The sequence below is a fragment of the Halichondria panicea genome, chromosome 7, assembly GCF_963675165.1.
Source record: "Halichondria panicea chromosome 7, odHalPani1.1, whole genome shotgun sequence".
Classification (NCBI taxonomy): domain Eukaryota; kingdom Metazoa; phylum Porifera; class Demospongiae; order Suberitida; family Halichondriidae; genus Halichondria; species Halichondria panicea.
The window spans coordinates 1640049-1655345 of NC_087383.1; the positions used below are offsets into that span (position 1 = coordinate 1640049).

Genomic DNA, 15297 nt, shown 5'->3' on the forward strand with positions numbered 1-15297 from the left:
TACAGTAACTGTTTTTAATAGTACAACCAACGATACTTACCAAATCCACATGGTTTGTCAATATGAGCACTAACAAAGTTTTGAAGCTAGCCAAGGCTGCTATTGACAAGAAAGACTATGAAGCAGCCCTCAAGCATTGTCAAGTCAGTACCTGTAACTGTACATGTACTGTACATTAATTGGCATTCTGGGTTGCTGGTGGCCAGTGGGTAAAGCACTCAACTGAAGATCAGAAGGTTGAGAGTTCGAGTCCTGTTAGTAGCATTTTCATTTTTTAAGGAATTCACTCAGCTTAATTTGCCCCGAAAAATACCACCGCATCCTGATGTAAAGGTTTTGGGGGATCTGACTCGACAATAAAATCTTTAACATAACCATGGTAAACATATCATAACTTATATATCCTCAGGATGTGTTTATCAGGGATGCTAGTAACTACAATGGGAATGTGTTTGCTGGACTGGCTTGTCTCCAGCTGAGTCGACATGACGACGCAAGACGTCATTACAGCACAGCCATTGAGACACAGCCAGATAATCCTCTAGCCTGGAAGGTCTGTTGACAAGTGGTCAGATACTGTAACTATCAGGAGATTATAAAGTTTACGAATCCTCCCTTTTATAGTATCTCATTTTGATTTTGTGATCTTCTCATAGAGTTCAAGTGTATAGATTTTCTGCATTGTTCGGTAGGGTTGAATATTGTCAGGAGGATGAGCGTTTAAAGACAGTGAACATTCTCAATACTTACAATGTACGTTCTCAAACTGTGAGAGATGTTGCATTATATGCAGGGTCTGGCTAACTACTATGACAAGCACAGGCCAGTGGTGCAACAGGAGCAACTGGATGCCCTCAACACATACTCCAAACTGCTCTCATTTGTTGAAAGGTGTGAGATTTGACAACTGGTTAAATTTTACTGCAGAATGGAACTTTCAATATCATTTTTTTTCTTCTAATACAGTGTGCCTCAGATTTATTTAAAGGATGCATACTTGCATGAATTGTGTGTAATTTCATTCACTCTGTATTTTCACTCATGCATGTAGTGATGCTACCAAGACCTCCTCCATCCTCTTCAAGATGGCAGTCCTACACGAGGTCCTGAGTCAGCATTCCGAGGTCCTATCCTGCTACGGCCGTATCCTGGCAACCACAGAGGAGGGGGCAGAGCTGCCTACGGAGAAAGTAGCTACCATGATCTCTCATTTCCTCTCACAGAAAGACACTTCTCTTGCAATATGGGGCATGGTATGTGATTTTTTGTTTATACGCACTGGACTGTTATGCTATATTGATTTTGATGCTATTTTGCAGCTAGTGAAAGCCTTTGATTTGTTTGAGGGTGACACTAAGAGTGGAGTAAGGTCAAAATTCGTATCAAGGGGGATGGCTGTCTACAAGGTATGTTAGAGGTTTGCATTGTGCTGCTACTAATTTAAGTTAATATATTTCCCAGGCTAGCATTTCTCTTGATGGAGGTCTGCATGCCAAACTAGTCTCTGAATGTGAAGAGCTTCTCTCCTGTCAGCCACAGCATGCACTCCTCTCACTGGTGCAGCTCACTCTGTGGGAACAAGGTAGCCATTTTGTTACTTACTGATACATGTTCAATAGTTGTTCCTCACAGCTCCTGCAATGCAAGTGCAATATCCGTGTGATGTCTCGCTGGAACTGACTAGCAACCAGAAGGGGTGGTGTGAGCAGCTAGGAGTGTTGATGGATGAGGGTACATTGGATGCTACAGGATTAGGTGTGGCTTGTGCAGGGGATGCTCTAGTGAAGGTTACTGATGGAAAATGGATAGACGCTAAAACAGTGATTGAAAACGGTAAGTATTGAGAGATTATTTGCATATTTAATTCTCATTGCTCCAGGTTTGACCTCATGCCCTGCTATGTGTGAGCTCCACCTCCTCTCAGTCATCGTCCATCTTCGTCTCCATGACTACCACAATGCCGAGCTGGAAGGTCAAAAAGGTCAGTAGACACCATGTACACCACCACCAACTGAAATTGATCATATGCAGGTCTGAAGTGTGCATCTTCTTTCCCTAAGTGTCTGATTACTTCTGTGCAAACTAAACTGAAGTGAGTTGCATATAATTTTACTGGACTGCTCTTTTATAATTATATATACCCATACTAAACGTTATTGGCTTCTCCATAGACTGTGTCTGCTCTGTGTTGCCACGGAGAGTGAGGACGGCCCTCAATCCAAGGCTCTAGCAAATGAGGTAAGTAATGGCCACCCTGAGCTTTTATACTTGCCTTCTTTGCAGTTCTCTGAATTGATGTCAGGTGACTTACATATGACTGCACTGGTTACTAGAGGGTACATACTCGCTGGGGAACTTCCTCAAGCTAGGGAGGTATGTATGCATTGTACATAATATGTTACATGTATGTTATGTATAATTATAGTCTATAATTTTTTCTGTTTATAAGCCCTTGATATAATAGAAGTTGCATGTTTCTGATACAGTGACGTGACTATGGTAACCAACTTGTCACAGGTGCTGCATACGCTGCAAGGACAGGAGAGTGCCAAACACTTGGTGTGTGCGTTGCAAGGAGAGATATTTCTATCAATGGAGGACTGGGACAATGCTATCAAACAGTGAGCATGCAACTCTGTATACTACCTTTGATTAAAATATTGAAACCTAACCTCTGTATACGTACGGTTTTTTTCTTGGTTTTGAGCCAGAGAATTAAAGCATGTCCTCAGAGAGTTGTCTAAAACGGGTCTGTTTCAATAACTTTGAATGCTTGTAATCAAGAGTTAACTTAGAAGACGTAATTGCATGCAACGGAGCTGTACAGTATTTATCATTTCCTACTACACTCCTAGATTGACTGCTGCCATTGAACAAATGTCCCAACTCATCCACTCTTCATTTTCTTCATAGGACGGCCATCTGGAGGTCAGAGGTCACTGACAAGAGACCCGCCTATGCATCATTCATTCAGGTACAGCTCACATTACTATGGCAGTGACATTAATCACTTTACCCTCCAGGCTGCTAAATTGGAAAGTGTTTTTCTACTTGGGTAGATACCAGAAGCTTGTCAACAAGAACACAGAGTAAGCACGTATTGTAAGGAAGTGTTAAGTAAGTTACTTTAAAGTTAAAACTTAGCAGCCATTGCTCAGATTTTAAAGTTTTTCGTATACTTGTTGTGGTGATGTGCATGGCTTTAATTGAGTGTCCTACATTGTTCTGAGGCTTGTTACATTTTCACAGACGAGCTATAAAGTGCTTCCAGAAGGCAGTTGCTCTAATACCATCTCTAACTATGGCAGCCATGGAACTGGGAGACCTGCTCACAACCAGTGGAGAAGAGGTCAGATAATGGGAGTTGTGGTAGTCTAGTTGTGGTAGTCTAGTATGTACAGTGAAACCTGCTTACAGTGGGGGCCTTCCCTGGGAGAGCCCCATGCAACCATTGTAGTGGTTATCCTTGCTGACCAATATGGTAGTAATAATGCCTATATACCAACACATATGCTATGTAGATTGGCAGGCACCTCTGTATTATCATAGATTGAAGAGTTAGAGGGATAGGAAATGGAGTGGTGCACGTGATGATTTTACATTGAATCTGCAGTGAAGCCTCGAGAATTATCCGCGTTACGAGGCTATTAAGCACATTTTTGTCGGGTAACTCCCAAAGCTGTGTTTCCTCGAGACATCATCTCTTTCAGCAATTTATAACACGCCTAGTCCATGAGCCATGTGTAGTACTTGCTAACGACTGACCACACCCAGTAAAAAGAGACTTTCCAATAAAGTTATATGTTCCCAAGGCTGTTTTAGAGCTATTGGAACATATAACGTGTAAGCGTGCTGGTTATGACTACTACAATAGGTATAGACCTTGAAATATAAGTGAGTTGCACGGACTAAGCACAGTTACTTGTAGTTTATTATGCACTGAGTGTAGAAATAGATATTGTTGTGATGGCCTCGATTAAACCGCAGCGTAGCGCGGATGTTACTCGAGATACCAACCGTTTCCTATCCCTCTAACTCTTCAATCTATGGTATTATAGAGAGTGGCCTGCTTATGCATGCAGTGTGACCAAAATAGAGAGTTTCATTTTTTAACAGTGCAATTGTTCATTACACAGCAAAAAGCATTTTGAGTGTACAATAAGATTTGCACCGGCTCCCCTCCTGACAAGTAAGACACACCCATGCATCAACTGCTACCCACACCCCTCTCCCACCCCCCAGAGGAGACACGCCTGGTTAAGGACTGGCCTGGTTAAGGACTGGCCTGTACCACCACAGCAAGGGGAGTTATAACGAGGCCATTAAGTGGTAAGTTTTAGGAGGGCAGGTCTTTCATAGTCACACGATCATGTGTTTGTGTTTCCATAGCTTCCAAACGTACGGTCGAGTGGACTCGAGTAATGTGTAAGTAATATTCAACAAAAGCTATGGTGTATGGATTTTGATCCCAGCCCTCTTTTTTCCCCCCCCTACACACCCGCAGACCCACACACACTGCAGACAATGCTAGGAGTGCCTGGGTGATGCTTACCTCTCCAGAGGAAACTTCAACTCTGCCCTCAATGCATTCAACAAGTGCCTAGAGGTATTAGCTACATGCAAAACATATCAAACCATTAACGAATTCCTTCCCCGATATATACACAGCTGGAGCCCTCCTCCCTCTACTCTCTATATCGGTAAGCTAAGTCGTGCTTGAACAACCAGACCACACCCTCTCTCCCATAGACTGGCGGGTATCAAACGTATGTTGGGTGAGCTGAGAGAGGCTGTGACTGAGTACACTGCAGTACTGGAGCTGGACTCGCACTATGTGCCCGCTCTTAAAGGTCAGCTGTGTTTGTGTGTGCGGGTGAAATAGGCCTGCTGGAATTGGTTGTATGCGGGAGTGTCTGTCGTAATCACAGTAGATCTGTGAGTGATAGATATAATTGGACGAGCAAAGCAGCCCCACATCTGCGACTTACACGTGGACTTTTCTATTTGTATGTTTATTTGCATTGTATACGTCACTCGATTGAATTAAACAAAACTTATACTTTTAACCCTATATACTCAAATGAAGATCTACGTACATCGGGCATTTAGTTTTACATTTAAAAACGGGAAGTTTTTAGCCAATTTTATATTGTTGTCTTTGTAGCACATGTAGCCTCGATTCCTGGCAGATCTCAATTGAGAAAGTCGGCCTGTCTGCGCATGCGTCAATTGCCCTCAAGAATCTTGGGGGTCGAGATATCTTAGTATAAATTAGTCTGTATATTATATATTTACAATGACATCATTGCACAAATCATAGCAGTTTTAATGAATAACACAGATACTTACAAAATTTAGGGCTTAGACTAATGACTAGTTTTGTTGTGATGGCTTCTACGTATACTTCTCTTCTGCTCCTGCATGCTCACGCTCTCTCCAGTGTTGAAAAGTCAGGTTTTGTCTTCTTTGGTAGAGTGGTGGGCGCTTTTCTGTCAGTACCGACCGGCTCTGACAAGTCTACTTGCTTCCAGACGCTTGTTTGATGCCATCTCAGTAAGATCAGTGCTCCTCGTATGAGCTTAGAGTTGTGATAGCGTTTTCCCTCTCTTGACACTAATAGTTAATCAACCACGTGGGTGACCAGAGTACAAAAGGTTAATTGATAAAATTAGAGTTTTACTTATTGAATCACCCACGCGCAAACAGTGGTTACCAGGCCCTCTAGTGAGAGGGGCTGGGATCGATCGAGGCTATAGCACATGATATAAAGTTGTGATTGCGGCTACTATATACTCTAAACCCTATATATATATATATATAGAGGAGTTATCTGTGTTGGGGGATTTTGGTCTATTTTTGAGGAGGATTTAAGTTTAGTTTTACTAAGGGGCAACTGCATTTGTATACATAAGAGAGTTGAAAAGTTTGTAGTGGAGGTATATATATATATATAGGGGGGCACCAGTGGTTACATAGACTATCTTATGCTGGGCAGAACAGGAATGAGAAAAAGCATGACAGCAGACAGGTTGTATAGACTCTGTAGCAGTTGCTGGTGATGTTACTCCTATGGGAAAAGAATGCGGTAACATACAGCTGGATGATATATTCTAATCTGGAGGCTCAGCAAGTGGAGTGTGATGCACTTTCTGGAAAACAGAGTTGCTTTACAATTGCTAATTGTTGCAATTGTGTTTGTAGCACGTGATTGTGATTGATGGTGCTACTATACTCTAAACCCTTATAGAGGAGTTATCTGTATTGGGGATTCTAGTATATTTGAGTATTTGAAGGGTTTGAGTTAAGTACAAAGGGCAATTTTACCCTCGCATTTGTATATACATACGGAGTTGAATAGTGCAGTAAAGCTACGTATAGGGTGCAATGGCTGGGGCATCAGTGGTCATGCAGTACATAGACTATCTTGTGTTGGGAAAGACAGGAATAGGCAAAAGCACCACAGCAGACAGGTTGCTGGTTGCAAACTTCGTTGCAGTACCAGGTGCTGTCGATGTGTCTCGATCCTGTGGAAAAAGAAGGAGGTAACACACAGCTAGATGATTTATAATTTAGAGACTCAGCAGACAGAGTGTGGACGATGTCAAAGAACGAGTGATGCGCTTTCTGGAAAACAGAGCTGTCATTAATCCTGAAAAGCTTTTGCTCAAATGAAGATCTACGCATATTATCTATGGTTGCTTTGCTCGCACTCAATGTTCAACATTCTCCTTTAAATAAAATTAATAATGGTGTTTTGTTAGTGTTTTGACCTTTTCATACCGTATAGCGGGTATACTACGAGGGTATAAGCTGTTAGAAAGGTTTTCGCAGATTTAATTTTCACGGAATAGCAGCTATTATATACAGCATACATGCATGCATGCGATATTAAATTTGTAGGTATAAATGTTCGCAGTACATGCTTCATCAGCAAGAACCGCGAACATTATACCCTCTCTATATACGGTATAAACTACATGTATGTATTAGGTGTTTGTGTGGGAGTCTTACAATTGCTAATTGTTGTCTTTATAGCACATGATACATGTTTACAATAACATGCAAAGTTTGGGTTGTTGGGGCTACTATATATACTAGCTCTAAGCCATATATAGGGCGGTTTAGTTGGTGTTATACACATGCCTTTACAATTGCTAATTGTTAATTGTCTTTGTAGCACATGATACAAATTTGTGATTGTAATTGATGGTGCTACTATACTCTAAACCCTTATATATATAGAGGAGTTATCTGTGTTGGGGGATTCTGGTCTATTGAGGGGGTTAAGTTTAGTGTACAAAAGGGCGATTTTTACCCTACATTATAAGAGAGTTGAATAGTTTGCAGTGAAGCTATAGGGTTGCAATGGCTGAGGCACCAGTGGAGGCATCAGTGGCCTGTGACACGTACAAGGACTATCTTGTGCTGGGCAGAACAGGAATGGGCAAAAGCACGACAGCAGACAGGTTGCTGGTTGCGAACTCTGTAGTAGGTGCTGTTGATGTGACTCCTGTGGATAAAGGCGGTAGTGATGGTAACACGCAGCTGGATAATATTAAAATCTGGAGACTCAGCAGACTCAGCAGACGGAGTGTGGACTATGTTACAGAACGAGTGAAGCGCTTTCTGGAAAACGGTGCTAATTTTGCAGCCACCATTATTTCTAAAAACAAGAGCAGCACAGATTCTATAACGAATGATTGTACCCTATTGTCGAATGAGAAGACTAAGATTCGTGTTCTCGATGTTCCTGGTTTCTACTCTTCCTTGTCTTCTCAACAAGTAGCTGCCCTAGAACTACAAGTAGCCAATCAAAGCAACCTAGGCATCATGAGGCAGATCCTCCGAATACAAGCTATCAAAAAGCTGCGCTTTCACCGCATTATTTACTTTTTGCCTTATCGTGGTGTTTGTGAGAGAGCTGATAAAAGCTTCCAAGAGGAGATCGAGGTGATGTATCATTATTTTGGTCGTCTTATTTTTGATTCAATGATTGTTATAGCCACAGAACGTTCTCGACGGAGCAAGTTGGATGCAATCAACTACGAAGAGATTGAAGAAAATCGAGTAACACTCAATCGTACTTTTCAATGTGCCCTCGCTAAACCCGATCAAAATCCAGATGAGGTTCAAGACATCCCACAACCTCCAATCATTTATCTGTCTTTGGAGGAATCTAACTCAGATGTGCTAAGACGATTACAAGAGACAAAAGTAGCGAGAATGGATGGATTACAACTGCACTTTCATGAAAACACTTGCGCTCAATGCTCCCTAAAGTTTAGTCTGTATAAGACGCCAACTGGTTTCGAGCCAGTGGTTTCAATTCAAGAAAGCGATGGCAGACTGTCGCCCTACGACCAATCTCAGTGCCACCCTCTCATCATACCGAAGTATAGTAAGGTGGAAAAGTTCTTTGGAGGTGTGGCATATATTGTGTTGCTTGGAATTCCAAAACTGGCTGGCAACCCTTGGCCTGGGTGGTTTAATCGCGATGAGGAGTGTGCAAAATGCGAGAGGCCTCCTGGATCTCCCGGCTGTACTCTGCTGGGTGAGGAATGGGTAGTGGCAGGGAACAAGATTAAAGTCGACCATAAGAGTGAACTGGACAAAGTAGTAGAAGTATAGTTTGTGTGCTGTGTTAGTTTTTTTCAGAGTTTTGATCTTGTTGACTTGACAGATTGGCTTTTTAGACAATACTTATCGTATCATAACATTTTTTGTGTGGAATAAATTTTTTTCTGTTATACTGTTATTGCGCATGCGCATGCAATTAATAATTTTTCATCATAGCATAAAAATCAGACCTTAGGATATGAGGCTATGAGTGTAGGTTGTACATACGTACATGTAGGTTCATTGGTGTCAAAATTACTTATTGAACAGTGGTGTGATCATAAATTTGTATCAATTAAGGATGCGCAGAATTGTGTCTATAAGTATGCATGTACATAAACATGTCTGCAGTGACCTTTCCTTATATACCCTAGCCTCGATCCCAGGCCGCACTTCTATTCAATCCAAGGCCTGTGAAAGAGGCTGTATCTACCCATACCTATTGCTGCATGGCCATACAAAAGAAAGAATTATTACTGATGTAGGCAACCAGTCATGTGTTTCATCAACTGTAACATTACCTACATTTTTCGCTTTTAAATGCCGTTACTGGCTGCATGACAACCCCTGGGATTAATTTTTTAATTGCGGTGAGAAGTGTATAAAATGCGAGAACCATCCGGGATGTCCCAACTGTACTTTGATCGTCAGAAATACATGTTTGAAGCGCACAAGATCACAAAGTTAAACATTTATGTGTGAACTAGCTAATATATTTTGCCAAGTGTATACATGCATGTATAGTTTGACAATTTGTTATATCACTATTGTTATATTTATAGTTGTGACCTTTTGTATGTCATTGGGAATAGGAATGTATGATTGTAGTCTCACACGTATGATAGATAGCAGTGACACTGCTATTTGTTGATTTTGCCTACAATAAAGTAGACCAATCCCATACCTATACAGTACAAGTTGTACAGAAAATCAACAAATAGCGGTGTCACTGCTATCAGCTTAATAGTCCTGTGAAGCCATGAAAAAACTGAATGGGATGTGTATAAAATCGGAGTGGATGGCATATTATTAATGCTCGTACATGGTATCTATATGCATGTGTATTGGTGATAACGTAATATATCAATTACTTGTCACGATTGAGCAGTGGGGTGATCATCAATGGGTATGTTGTAGTTGCATGAAGCTATAGAATTATGCAGATCTGTATGTATAATGTTATAGTATATACAATGCACAATGTATTAGGTGTTTGTGAGGTCACGTACGTAACAGTGCTTTGTACGTATATAGCACATGATACAGAGTATTGGTTGATGGGAGAAGTGCTATATGCCTTTAGGGAGCTTTCCATTAAGTACTGAAAATCATTTTTTTCCCTCAGCTTGAGTGATAATAGTACAGGCCTATGTTTCAGCTGGACATTATAGTTCAAAAATCAGACCTTATGATTTGGTGCATATAATTATGTATATGTGCAGTACAGGATATCTTACGTAAATCATATGCTGTGGTATGTTATTGCTGATGTATAGTAGAAGCTAGGATGTGATAGATATAATTGGACGAGCAAAGCAGCCCCACACCTGCGATTTACACGTGGACTTTTCTATTATTTGCATCGTACGTCACTCGATTGAATTAAGCAATTATACTCTTTACCCTACTCAAATAAAGATCTACGTACATCATGCTCGCTTCGCTCGCACTCACTGTTCAACATTCTCCAATACATAAAATAATTGACCCTTAGCGTATAAACTATGTGTATGTATTATAGGTGGGATTTGCCTTACAATTGTTAATTGTTATCTTTATAGCACATGATACACAAAGTTGTAATTCTTGGGTACTCTAAGCTAGCACATGATACAAAGTTGTGATTGTTGGGGCTACTACTCTAAGCTATATAGGGAAGTTTAAAGGGAAGTTTTTAGTGTTATACCCATACCTTTTACAATTGCTAATTGTTAATTGTCTTTGTAGCACATGATACAAAGTTGTGATTGTAATTGATGGGGTTACTATACTCTAAACCCTTATAGAGGAGTTATCTGTGTTGGGGGATTCTGGTCAATTGAGGGGTTAAGTTTAGTGTACAAAAGGGCAATTTTACCCTACATTATAAGAGAGTTGAATAGTTTGCAGTGAAGCTCTAGGGTTGCAATGGCTGAGGCACCAGTACTGGGGGCATCAGTGGCCTGTGACACGTACAAGGACTATCTTGTGCTGGGCAGAACAGGAATGGGCAAAAGCACCACAGCAGACAGGTTGCTGGTTGTAGACTCTGTAGCAGGTGCTGATGACGTGACTCCTGTAGAAAAAGAAGGTGGTAATACACAGCTAGATGATATTCTAATATGGACACTCGGCGGACGGAGTGTGGAGGATGTTGAAAAGCGTGTCAAGTTCTTTTTGGGAAATAGAGCTGTCGGTTTGACTATGGTTGATCCTGAAAATACGAGTCTAGATTCTGCTGCTAAAGATTGTGTTCTATTGTCGAATGAGAATACTAGGATTCGTGTTCTCGATGTTCCTGGTTTCCACTCTTCCTTGTCTTCTTCTCAGCAAGTAGCTGCCCTAGATCTACAAGTAGCCAATCAAAGCAACCTAGGCATCATGAGGCAGATCCTTCGAATACAAGCTATCAAAAAGCTGCGCTTTCACCGCATTATTTACTTTCTGCCTTATCGTGGTGTTTGTGAGAGAGCTGATAAAAGCTTCCAGGAGGAGATCGAGGTGATGTATCATTATTTTGGTCGTCTTATTTTTGATTCAATGATTGTTATAGCCACAGAACGTCGTCAAAAGAGCACGTTGAATGCAATCAACCAAGAAGAGATTGAAGAAATTCGAGTAACACTCAATCGTATCTTTCAACTTGCCCTCGCTAAACCTGATCAAAATCCAGATGAAGTTCAAGACATCCCGGAGCCTCCAATCATTTATCTGTCTTTGGAGGAATCCAACTCTGATGTACTAAAACGATTGCAAAAGACAGAAGTAGCAAACATGGATGGATTACAACTGCACCTTCACGAGAACACTTGCGCTTGTTGCTCCCTAAAGCTTGGTGTGTATAAGACGCCAACTGGTTTCGAGCCAGTTTCGATTCAAGAAAGCGATGGCAGCCTGTCGCCCTACGACCAATCTCAGTGCCACCCTCTCATCATACCAAAGTATAGTAAGGTGGAAAAGTTCTTTGGAGGTGTGGCATATATTGTGTTGCTTGGAATCCCGTTACTGGCTGGCAACCCTTGGCCTGGGTTTTTCAATCACGACGAAGAGTGTGCAAAATGCAAGAAGCCTCCTGGATCTCCCGGCTGTACTCTGATTGACGAGGAATGGGTAACGGCAGGGAACAGGATTAAAGTCGATCACAAGTGTGAAGTAGAAGTACAATCATAGCTTACTTGTTTTACAAACATATTTATTAGTGGAGTAGATAAAATACATGTTTAGTAGTTGTGTTTTGTCAATCTTCTTTTCTCTTACCTTTTTGTTTTGTTACTATGGATATTGAATGATAATAGAATGAAGTAATCGTGGTCTCGCATGATATAATTAACAATATTATTGTTGCACACACGTCATAGATACGTACACATAATTATATGCACAGTGCCCATAGAAATGTTATTTATATAGAGGACCTTTGGATGCAAGTCAGAGTAAACCCCAAAGACCAAAATTACTGCATGTCTTGTGTCTTGGATGAGTTCCTGAGAGGAGGCTTTTTCTGCCAGCCAATCATAATTAAGCTAAAGTATATACGTCCATGTCTAAGGAGATGTAGTACTAATAAAACTTTCCTGATGCATTTACGCTACTGTTAAAAGTATAAAATTACATGAAATCAAGACAAAAACAGCTGTAAGAGGCGGCTTATCTCGAACTTTTCTCCACCAACGGCACAAGGCACTGGTATAAAGACTGTTTATAAACAATACCTGCCTGAATGGTCGTCTCTTGTAAAGCAGAGTTTTTCGAGCAGCTAAGTAAACTCTATCGTTTCAAAATGCGAAACGCAGAAGGGATGCTTAACCACACCTGGAAAACTGCAGTAAATTGTGACGCCATCCACCGAATCCCCTTTTTATTTAATCTATATATAATTACGGTCTAACTGACCAAGTCATTTTCCGGGTCATAATTATTTTTGCAGAATGCCAAAACCAATTAGTGGTCCAGGTCAGAAGGGCCGTGATCTAAAAGTGACTTTTTGTGGTGTCTTGTGACTCTGTTTGTGGTTTTATAATGAATTTTTGCCTGCCACTCATGGCTGCAAGGCTGAAGTCACTGACGTATAAGCCCGGCTCACAATTACCAATTATAATTTTGTCTCATACATAATTATTAACATTAGCCAATAGGGAGGGAGGGAACTTTGCCTTGATCATTGCTTTGCTGAATTTTTTTTTTATTACCATAGAAACTGTTGGATATCAATTATGGAGCAGTGAGTGCCCTGAGGGACGAGGTCAATGAGAAGGGGTTTGCTATACTGGAGATAGTGCCCATGCAAGTGCTGCTAGGTGAGTCGGGACATGCTCTGTCTATCATGTGACTGTCATGTGACCCACTATATACAGAGGGAACGTTCCATCGCTATCTCACTCAAAGCAATGAGAGAGTGGCCAAGTATCAGGCAAAGATGATACAAAATCTGGAGCAAGCATTTCAGAGTCCAGAAGTGTGTTAGTGAAAAATTCTATCTCTGATAAACTGTTTCTCCATAGTATATTCGCTATTTATTTGCTGCATTATAATCATGAATTGCTTTCCCTTTACCAACTTTCACTGCCACCTGTTTCTGTAGAATCCCAAATAACATACAAAGCAATATAATTATACATGATGGTATAAACGTGGAAATCTTAAACAACAAGTATAAGATTATAATCTATGTTCATAATAATTATTTTCTCCTGCAGCATCTTCCCAGTGTCGAGAGCCAGCAGCTGTTGTGCAAGGGAACCATGGAGATATTGGAACTGCCTGCAATACCAACATTCATTAGCTGACAGTTTAATATGTGCAATCACTTTTATGCACTCTTGTACAATGTATCTGTTGACAGTATTTTAATACTACATACAATGATACTTACCAGATCCACTTTAGCTACAGTAACTGTTTTTAATAGTACAACCAACGATACTTACCAAATCCACATGGTTTGTCAATATGAGCACTAACAAAGTTTTGAAGCTAGCCAAGGCTGCTATTGACAAGAAAGACTATGAAGCAGCCCTCAAGCATTGTCAAGTCAGTACCTGTAACTGTACATGTACTGTACATTAATTGGCATTCTGGGTTGCTGGTGGCCAGTGGGTAAAGCACTCAACTGAAGATCAGAAGGTTGAGAGTTCGAGTCCTGTTAGTAGCATTTTCATTTTTTAAGGAATTCACTCAGCTTAATTTGCCCCGAAAAGTACCACCGCATCCTGATGTAAAGGTTTTGGGGGATCTGACTCGACAATAAAATCTTTAACATAACCATGGTAAACATATCATAACTTATGTATCCTCAGGATGTGTTTATCAGGGATGCTAGTAACTACAATGGGAATGTGTTTGCTGGACTGGCTTGTCTCCAGCTGAGTCGACATGACGACGCAAGACGTCATTACAGCACAGCCATTGAGACACAGCCAGATAATCCTCTAGCCTGGAAGGTCTGTTGACAAGTGGTCAGATACTGTAACTATCAGGAGATTATAAAGTTTACGAATCCTCCCTTTTATAGTATCTCATTTTGATTTTGTGATCTTCTCATAGAGTTCAAGTGTATAGATTTTCTGCATTGTTCGGTAGTGTTGAATATTGTTAGGAGGATGAGCGTTTAAAGACAGTGAACATTCTCAATACTTACAATGTACGTTCTCAAACTGTGAGAGATGTTGCATTATATGCAGGGTCTGGCTAACTACTATGACAAGCACAGGCCAGTGGTGCAACAGGAGCAACTGGATGCCCTCAACACATACTCCAAACTACTCTCATTTGTTGAAAGGTGTGAGATTTGACAACTGGTTAAATTTTACTGCAGAATGGAACTTTCAATATCATTTTTTTTCTTCTAATACAGTGTGCCTCAGATTTATTTAAAGGATGCATACTTGCATGAATTGTGTGTAATTTCATTCACTCTGTATTTTCACTCATGCATGTAGTGATGCTACCAAGACCTCCTCCATCCTCTTCAAGATGGCAGTCCTACACGAGGTCCTGAGTCAGCATTCCGAGGTCCTATCCTGCTACGGCCGTATCCTGGCAACCACAGAGGAGGGGGCAGAGCTGCCTACGGAGAAAGTAGCTACCATGATCTCTCATTTCCTCTCACAGAAAGACACTTCTCTTGCAATATGGGGCATGGTATGTGATTTTTTGTTTATACGCACTGGACTGTTATGCTATATTGATTTTGATGCTATTTTGCAGCTAGTGAAAGCCTTTGATTTGTTTGAGGGTGACACTAAGAGTGGAGTAAGGTCGAAATTCATATCAAGGGGGATGGCTGTCTACAAGGTATGTTAGAGGTTTGCATTGTGCTGCTACTAATTTAAGTTAATATATTTCCCAGGCTAGCATTTCTCTTGATGGAGGTCTGCATGCCAAACTAGTCTCTGAATGTGAAGAGCTTCTCTCCTGTCAGCCACAGCATGCACTCCTCTCACTGGTGCAGCTCACTCTGTGGGAACAAGGTAGCCATTTTGT

General features: G+C 40.9%; 3 protein-coding genes across 4 annotated transcripts in view; all 3 read left to right on the plus strand.

Annotated features, from left to right (window-relative positions):
* The first annotated feature begins 12 nt into the window (after positions 1–12).
* LOC135338202 (superkiller complex protein 3-like) lies at positions 13–13700 on the plus strand. 2 transcript variants are annotated; one of them, XM_064534256.1, is made up of 24 exons: positions 13–143; positions 410–553; positions 794–891; positions 1052–1253; positions 1320–1406; positions 1462–1582; positions 1633–1833; positions 1880–1981; positions 2032–2092; positions 2172–2238; positions 2284–2373; positions 2518–2621; positions 2914–2974; positions 3024–3089; positions 3250–3349; positions 4137–4189; positions 4243–4329; positions 4390–4425; positions 4505–4606; positions 4669–4700; positions 4750–4850; positions 13010–13112; positions 13170–13270; positions 13512–13700. In XM_064534256.1, the coding sequence occupies exons 1-14, from the start codon at positions 63–65 to the stop codon at positions 3057–3059; spliced, it is 1455 nt and encodes a 484-aa protein (XP_064390326.1). In that variant the 5' UTR covers positions 13–62; the 3' UTR covers positions 3060–3089; positions 3250–3349; positions 4137–4189; positions 4243–4329; positions 4390–4425; positions 4505–4606; positions 4669–4700; positions 4750–4850; positions 13010–13112; positions 13170–13270; positions 13512–13700. The 2 variants fall into 2 exon arrangements, with proteins under 2 accessions (XP_064390326.1, XP_064390327.1); XM_064534257.1 differs by lacking the exons at positions 3024–3089; positions 3250–3349; positions 4137–4189; ... (6 more) ...; positions 13170–13270; positions 13512–13700 and having other exon boundaries at positions 2856–2974.
* LOC135338205 (uncharacterized) lies at positions 10643–12120 on the plus strand. Its single transcript, XM_064534261.1, has one exon. The coding sequence runs from the start codon at positions 10744–10746 to the stop codon at positions 11983–11985; it is 1242 nt and encodes a 413-aa protein (XP_064390331.1). The 5' UTR covers positions 10643–10743; the 3' UTR covers positions 11986–12120.
* A 14-nt stretch (positions 13701–13714) lies between the features above and the next one.
* The window catches only part of LOC135338193 (superkiller complex protein 3-like), a 31558-nt gene continuing 29975 nt past the window's right edge, over positions 13715–15297 (plus strand). Inside the window, exons 1-6 of the mRNA XM_064534247.1 lie at positions 13715–13845; positions 14112–14255; positions 14496–14593; positions 14754–14955; positions 15022–15108; positions 15164–15284. Coding sequence (XP_064390317.1) covers positions 13765–13845; positions 14112–14255; positions 14496–14593; positions 14754–14955; positions 15022–15108; positions 15164–15284 — 733 coding nt within the window. The 5' untranslated portion in view covers positions 13715–13764. The remainder of the gene's footprint in view (positions 13846–14111; positions 14256–14495; positions 14594–14753; positions 14956–15021; positions 15109–15163; positions 15285–15297) is intronic.

Coding starts and splice junctions, on each gene's coding strand:
- LOC135338202 (XM_064534256.1), top strand. CDS start 63: ATGAGCACTAACAAAGTTTTGAAGCTAGCCAAGGCTGCTATTGACAAG. Junction 144..409: donor CAGCCCTCAAGCATTGTCAA/GTCAGTACCTGT, acceptor ATATATCCTCAG/GATGTGTTTATCAGGGATGC. Junction 2,374..2,517: donor AACTTCCTCAAGCTAGGGAG/GTATGTATGCAT, acceptor AACTTGTCACAG/GTGCTGCATACGCTGCAAGG.
- LOC135338205 (XM_064534261.1), top strand. CDS start 10,744: ATGGCTGAGGCACCAGTACTGGGGGCATCAGTGGCCTGTGACACGTAC.